General features: G+C 39.9%; 1 protein-coding gene across 1 annotated transcript; it reads left to right on the top strand.

Annotated features, from left to right (window-relative positions):
- Positions 1 to 1658: 1658 nt before the first annotated feature.
- Positions 1659 to 6848, top strand: LOC117987818 (uncharacterized). Its single transcript, XM_034974883.2, has 4 exons — positions 1659 to 1832; positions 2762 to 2881; positions 5915 to 6061; positions 6423 to 6848. The coding sequence occupies exons 1-4, from the start codon at positions 1695 to 1697 to the stop codon at positions 6846 to 6848; spliced, it is 831 nt and encodes a 276-aa protein (XP_034830774.2). The 5' UTR covers positions 1659 to 1694.
- The last annotated feature ends 805 nt before the right edge of the window (positions 6849 to 7653 follow it).

Raw genomic sequence — 7653 nt, 5'->3', positions numbered from 1 at the left:
CATTGTAAGTATTGCTTCTCTTCTCTAAATAGAACACTCTCTAGTCTGGTGGTGGGCTTCGGCCGTGGCTAGTTATCACCCTACTGGCAAAGCCGTGCTGTCAAGCGATTTAGCGTTCCGATACGATGCTGCGTAGAAGCCAATCTGGGATATGGGTTTAATTAAATTGTTGAACCTTCCAAGTTAGCCCGCTTCCATCTTAGACTGCATCATCATTTACCCCCTTCCAAGTTAGCCTGCTTTCATCTTAGACTGCATCATCATTTACCCCCTTCAAAGTTAGCCCGCTTCCATCTTAGACTGCATCATCATTTACCACGTTCCAAGTTAGCCCGCTTTCATCTTAGACTGCATCATCATTTACCCCCTTCAAAGTTAGCCCGCTTCCATCTTAGACTGCATCATCATTTACCACGTTCCAAGTTAGCCCGCTTCCATCTTAGACTGCATCATCATTTACCACGTTCCAAGTTAGCCCGCTTTCATCTTAGACTGCATCATCATTTACCCCCTTCAAAGTTAGCCCGCTTCCATCTTAGACTGCATCATCATTTACCCCCTTCAAAGTTAGCCCGCTTCCATCTTAGACTGCATCATCATTTACCCCCTTCAAAGTTAGCCCGCTTCCATCTTAGACTGCATCATCATTTACCCCCTTCAAAGTTAGCCCGCTTCCATCTTAGACTGCATCATCATTTACCCCCTTGTTAAACTACGGAACCCTAATAAGGGCTTCAGTACAGATCCATCTATTTTCGTTCTTTTCCTCAAATCCTTACAACCGTTTAGGCGTGATGGAGTATGAAACTTTGGCACTTATGATAAGTAGGAGAACTTTTTTCTGCGTCTCCTAACTGTTATGAAATTGAATACTTTCGCAATGTCTTTCGTTTTTATGGTTTTATATTTCAGACTAGCTTATGCTCGCGACTTCGTCCTGGACTACATACAATTCAATCCGCCATTTAACCCACTTAGGGGTAGAAATTCTTAGTGGATGCCTACTCTTTACAAACAACACACCCTCCAGATTTCATGTCTCTAGGACCAGTGGTTTAGGCTGTGCGTTGATGTATAACCTAAGTCAGTCAGTGGATTTAGATTTTTTAAGAATCCCGTGGGAACTCTTTGATTTTCCGGGACAAGAAGTAGCCTATGTCCTTTCCTGGGATACAAGCCATCTCATCACTAACTTTCATTAAAAACGGTTAAACAGATGGGCCGTGAAAAGCTAACAGACAGGTAGACAGACACATTTTCGGTGTTATAATATTAGTAGATTTGGATAAGTGTATTTTTTTCTGTCCAATCTACCTCATACGACCTAAGCTGGGTTGTCTCTGGCAATCGTATGGCAGCGGTGCCCCTTGGCAAATCCCTCGGTCAGGGTGAACGTTGACTATCGAGGGTATCTGCACGGAGGCTGGCATGACTTGCCAGAACTGCACTCACGCTGTCACTTGTAACATAAAAATCGCTTAAAATAATGAGATTTTTCGTGATAAAAATTAGCCTATGTCGGTCACCGGGATGAAAGTAACTCTGAACAAAATTTCATCAAAATCGGTTAAATGGATGGGCTGTAAAAAGCTAGCAGACGGACACACACATTTTATATATTAAGATATGGATATTTTTTCTGTTCACAGCAATCTACTTCATACGACCTAAGCGGGGTTGTCTCTGGCAATCGTATGGCAGCGGTGCCCCTGGGCAAATCCCTGGGCCAAGGGGAACTAGACATCGAGGGTGTTTGCATGGAGGCTGGCATGACTTGCCAGAACTGCAGTCACGCTGTCACTTGTATACCGTTGCCATTCGGATGGCTAAAGGTATGTCCCTTCGATATTTGAAGAGCAGCCTCCGAATTTCTCTCTTTCTCGATAGGAAGAACATTCCGAACCAGTGAAATTCACTTGACGATTCAAAAGCATTTTAAAAGTTTACTTCAATAAAAATTCTTTTAAAATATGCAGGGTGCATGCCTGAAAGTTTTCTATTATGTTCTCAAACATGTGTGAAGTCTGTCAATCCAGACTTGACCAGCGTGGTGGACAATGGCCAAAACCCTTCTCATTTCAGAGAGGAGACCCATGATCAGTAGTGGACCAGTGATGGGTTGACGATCATGATGATGATGATGGTCAACAGCGTGACTAAATAAATACTTACATATTATTCTGTGGTTTTATGAAGAAAGGTGCGGAAATGTTTGCTTACCTCTGAAAATAACCTAATCATTAAAAATGGTAGAGATAGGTTGGTACAGTACACGGCCGAAAGTGATGAACATCGGCCTTTAGAATGACATTGCATCTTTGTAGAGCGTTGTCTCTGTCACTCATACCCATATGACGCTTTGTCGGTCGAAAAGACAGTGCTCTACAAATCTGCTGTCTCCTTCTAAAGATCGATGTACATTACTTTCGGCCGCATACATAGGTTTTAATTCTCTAGAATTGACAGACAGACAACGATGTGATCCTATTAGGTTTTGTTTTTTTCCTTTTGAGACACGGAAATTTAAAAACGAATTTAAAAGTAAAAAAATCACATAATTGAAAATGGCGCTATATGGAACAGATATAAGTATAATATAGTACTTTTTATCCCGGAAAATCGATGGAAATGCGCTTGGGACCCCTACAAGAAACTTATGTCCAACAGTGGTCGTCTATCGGTTGATGATGATGATGATGATGATGATAAAATCCATGCGGAAGAAATCATGGGCATGATCTAGTGTTATTCTATTTTCCAGGTACCTCTTCAGCAATGTTCTGACGGACAAACCTGCAACGCTCATCTAAAACAATGCTCTTCGGAAGCTGTGCCAGAATGCGACGCTGCGACCGACAAATACCGTCATATTTGTGAACAGGTATATACAGGTTGTAACCAGAACTCTAGCAAAAACTTAGCGCTATTTTATACCACCCTGCTTCATTTTGAAGTTTTAGCGATTTAGTATTGTTCAACCCCGCAATGTATAGCGTTCACAACTGGGGTTAATGCCCCATCTACCACGCGACACGTGGCATTGACTCCGAATGACCTACTTACGAAACATTCGTTGTTCTCCAGCGTCAGTTAGATGTTTTATTTTCAATATATTATTGTGAACTTTTACAAAATATATGATTTAATATTTATATTTTATATACAAAATATAGCGTTTCTTTTGGTGTTATCATATCAGTAATTATCAGTACCATCACCTGTCTTCGTTTTTGCTAGCGTTCCGGTTACACCCTGTAATATACAGTGTGTAAGTAGAACTCTAGCAAAAACGAAGACAAGTGATAGTACTGACGATTACTGATAACAGCTGATAAGATACTACAAAAAACATGTTTAATTTAAAAGTTCGTAATGTATTGCAAATATAACATGTGACTGACGCTACAGCTCAACGAACGTTGCGTAGTTAGGTGCCGAAGGGTCAATGCCGCGTCGTGGGCGGGGCTTTGACCCCGAGTTTTGTACGATATACATTGCGGGTTTGAAAAATATTAAGTCACTAAAACTACAATTAGTATAAAGCAAATAATTATTGGTATTGGATTGCGTGTAGGTAGTATGTATGACAATTTAGGTAGTGTGATAATAGCGCTAAGTTTTTGCTAGCATTCTTATTACATCTTATATACCTATTTAATATTATACATTCCAACAAATTTTTCTACGGCCGAAATAAATAAATAATAATCCATCCCACTCCAATATTATTATCATTTTCCAAGGTAAGCGCTGTTTGCAGACAATAAAATATGGCCCTTGTCGAAATAAGTAGTGACTATATTTATCTGAATAAGAACCATTGATTTTAAATCAAGCATCTATTTTTATAGCCCTCGAAAAGGTTAAAGTTGTCCTAGGTTATATAAAATGTATACGATTCTATGTACCAACATTGTACTTAGTCGTGATCGTATTGGACTAAGAGCCCGCAAATGCCAGACCTTCGTTATTTTATAAAAGTGGTAACACCCTGCCAGACACCCTTTAACTTATAAACTTTAAGGGCGTCCGACAGGGAGTTGCTACGACACTAAATATCTGGCAATGCGTGACGTGATTCCTGATAATATTCCGTAGAAAATAAAACAAAATTATACTTTCATGTAAGGTTTTTTACACCCTTGTTACCTGTTATCACCCAAAGCCACCATGATCCAACTTCATAGTCGCTGATCGTTCCTCCCTGTGTTGGGGACAATACGCCGAGAAACTTTCAGCTTTTATAACATAACGAAGGTCTGGCCCTCGCTGGCTCTCTCTCTATATTGTTTACAAACAAAGACAACGGTGCATCTACGTCGAGGAAACGATGATCTCGATCAGACGTGAGAAGATCTCGACAGACAGGAAATGTCAAGGAGAATACGGGATCAATCCGAAAGCAATAGACATGATTGTAATAAAACTTTATTACTCCCATTGATATAGAATACCAAAGATTTCGAAATAATTATAATTACATATCAAAAATTGCGGAACCGGCAGGATTCGAACCTACCTCTTCTAGGTTCGCGCCCGACGCCTTGACCGCTAGGCCACGGTTGCTTGCTGCCATTGCCAAAATCGAGCATATCGAGTTTCGCGCAGTAGCGATACTTTGCAGTTATCGAAACAACTAGTTTCGGATGGCGGACTATACACGGGTCCGCCCGCGAAATTCAAATTTAATTTGGTTTTTCACAATCTGTAAACTAATGCGACAAAGTAGACTTATGGCATTCAAATTTCGCCCCAAGCAATATTATCTTCACAGGATTTTATAAAAATATTTACTTGAAAGTGTCCAGTTTAAGAAATTAGTCAAAATAATGACTAATTTGTGACTAATTTGTGTCACGTCAAACTCATTATTTTGACTAATTTCTTAAACTGGACACTTTCAAGTAAATATTTTTATAAAATCCTGTGAAGATAATATTGCTTGGGGCGAAATTTGAATCTCATAAGTCTACTTTGTCGCATTAGTTTACAGATTGTGAAAAACCAAATTAAATTTGAATTTCGCGGGCAGACCGTGTCTTCCGCCTAATACGCTACAAAATTTTGATTCTCTGTTTTTTTCAGTAGCATACTTTAAATAGAGAGTAAGCCAGCATTTAACAGCGAAACATAATAGTGGTTACCTATCTATAGTTTCAAATACCTACCCGTATCATTGTCTTAGGCCATATTATTTTGCTAAAAGCCTTCACATTTCACGGTCCTAACTGTGTCCAAATGAGACCTTTAGTTTTAGACAACACGCAAATGTCTCTTTCTTTTACTTGGCATGTGGCATTATCTTGGTAATTCATAGGTAAATAATTAACAAAGGTCTGCATTTCATTTTGTCAGAAGTGAAATAGAATAAAGCGTTAATAGCCTAGTTTTTAAGACGTTGGCCTCCTATTCCGGGGTCTGGAGTTCGATCCTGGATACGTACCTCTAAATTTTCGGGCAATTAAATATCACTGGCTTTAACGGTGAAGGAAAACATCGTGAGGAAACTTGCACGTCTTCTCAGATATGCAAGTTTCCTTTGACCTTTGAGAACATTATGGTAAACTCTCGTTCTATTCGCACTTGACCAGCAAAACCTTTCTCACACTGGGAGGAGACCCGTGCTCTGTAGTGAACCGGCGATGGGTCATGATAATAATGATGCAATTAAGCGCAAGCTCATATAGTTAAAAAAATTGCTGTCAAAAAAGTTTGATACCGAAACCTTAAGACCTGGGCGCGTTTAGAACCCTCGTAGCTTTAGTTTTAAGTTTAAGTTATTAAATATATCGCCATTAAGTAAGTACATCTTACAAACTCAACAACTGACAATCACCAAGTATACAATGGTACCCCATTTCAATAAATGCTTTGACGTCGATACTTCAAGTAATATTTGTATTTTGTTTTGCAGGTGGGCATATTCCCAGATGCTTACGACTGCAGGAAATTCCACCTCTGCTCTCCTCCTGAAGGTTTCCCTGATGGCAGACCAGCTGATCACAGAACTGCGCTTTGCCCAAGACATTATGGCTATGATCCAAGAACTGCTCAGTGCTCGGTAAGGAAGACTTTGTTTAAACCTTACAATTACAATACCCACGACTTCGTCAGTATGAATTTAGGTTTTTAAAAATCTTGTGGTAACTCATTGACTTTCCGGGATGAAAAGTAGCCGATGTCTCTTTCCAGGTATTTCACTATAGCCATGCAAAAATCACGTGGTTCCGTTGCTCTGTTGCGACGATATTGAAGGACAAATTAAATTCAAATTTCGCGGCTAGACCGGGTCTTTCATCTTAAAGTAGATTGAATAAGCCCACGTATGCATTTGATGTGCTAATTTAACAATTTCTTAACCCAACCCAACTTTAACTTAACCCAATTTAAAAACAGAAACCTCAACAAAACGCTTGTTACAGGTCCAACTCCAACATGGCCAATGTAGCCAGAAACCTGTTCCAGATTGCGCCAAAGTTGGCCAATTCGGCGTTTTGGACAGCAGCCCAAACCACTACTACGTATGCATTTCAAGGCATGGCCACTTGTATCCTCAAATTTTCATCTGCCCACACGGCTGGCATTTTTGGGACACCTTCTGTCGTCCTGAGGAAGAAGTGAAGAGAAGTAGAGAAGCGAGCTCAGTGTTGCTCAGTACAACAACAGCCAAACCTGTCACTTATAAAGTAGATGCCTTTTTCTCCACTGAGAAGGCGACTACGTATGCTGCTGACACATTCTTGGCTGATAAATTCGATTTGACGAATTACGAAACGATCGACGAAGGAGCGTCAAAGGCGAAAGATGAATTTGCTAATTCGTTTGAGAATTCTTTTGAGTTTTGGTGAAATATGAATGACTAAAATAAAACATGAATTTTTAATTAATAATATTAGGTACTAAATTAACTGTACACACGCAACACATTATATTGAACTAGATAGACAGATAGATAGACAGAGATGGCAATCGGGGAGGAAACGCCCAGCCTCCACGCTAACTCGGTGCGGGCGAGCGCGGGTGAGATTCGGGTATGCGGTATTTTTTTGTTGTGTAGTGTTGGCGGTGTGTATTGCTTGCTTTTCCTGCTTCTTCAGTAGTGGGAGGGCAGGCGGTGCATATCGCATGCTGCACGTTGTACCATACAGCTGACATTGTATCTGTTTTGGCGGATTATAGAGAGTTAAACTTTTAGTTCCTTGTGTATCATGGACTTCCACATAGTAACGCCTGCTTCTATCCAACAAGTGAAATAAATGCAAAAAACCGGCCAAGTGCGAGTCAGGCTCGCGCAATGAGGGTTACTACAGTCGTATTGATATAGTCACTCACTTCGAACGTTGAAAATATTAATTATTAGTTCATGACTACAATTTTTTTTTTGTGATCCACCCCTAAATTCACGGTTTTCAGATTTTTCCCCAAATGTCAGCTATAAGATCTACCTACCTGCCAAATTTCATGATTCTAGGTCAACGGGAAGTACCCTATAGGTTTCTTGACATACAGACAAACAACAAAGTCGGTTTTTCGTTTTGAGGTACGGACCCCTAAAACATTGTAATAAAAATCCTTGCGAATTGTTTTTGATTAGCAAGTAAGGTTACACGTGTACATAAATTAGGTACCCACTAGTGCATATTATTATTATTA

Source organism: Maniola hyperantus, chromosome 13 (genome assembly GCF_902806685.2).
Source record: "Maniola hyperantus chromosome 13, iAphHyp1.2, whole genome shotgun sequence".
Taxonomy (NCBI): Eukaryota; Metazoa; Arthropoda; class Insecta; order Lepidoptera; family Nymphalidae; genus Maniola; species Maniola hyperantus.
Note: the sequence above shows the minus strand (reverse complement) of the source record. Positions and strands in the feature narration are given on the sequence as shown.

Coding starts and splice junctions, on each gene's coding strand:
- LOC117987818 (XM_034974883.2), top strand. CDS start 1,695: ATGGCAGCGGTGCCCCTGGGCAAATCCCTGGGCCAAGGGGAACTAGAC. Junction 1,833..2,761: donor TGCCATTCGGATGGCTAAAG/GTATGTCCCTTC, acceptor TCTATTTTCCAG/GTACCTCTTCAGCAATGTTC. Junction 6,062..6,422: donor CAAGAACTGCTCAGTGCTCG/GTAAGGAAGACT, acceptor CGCTTGTTACAG/GTCCAACTCCAACATGGCCA.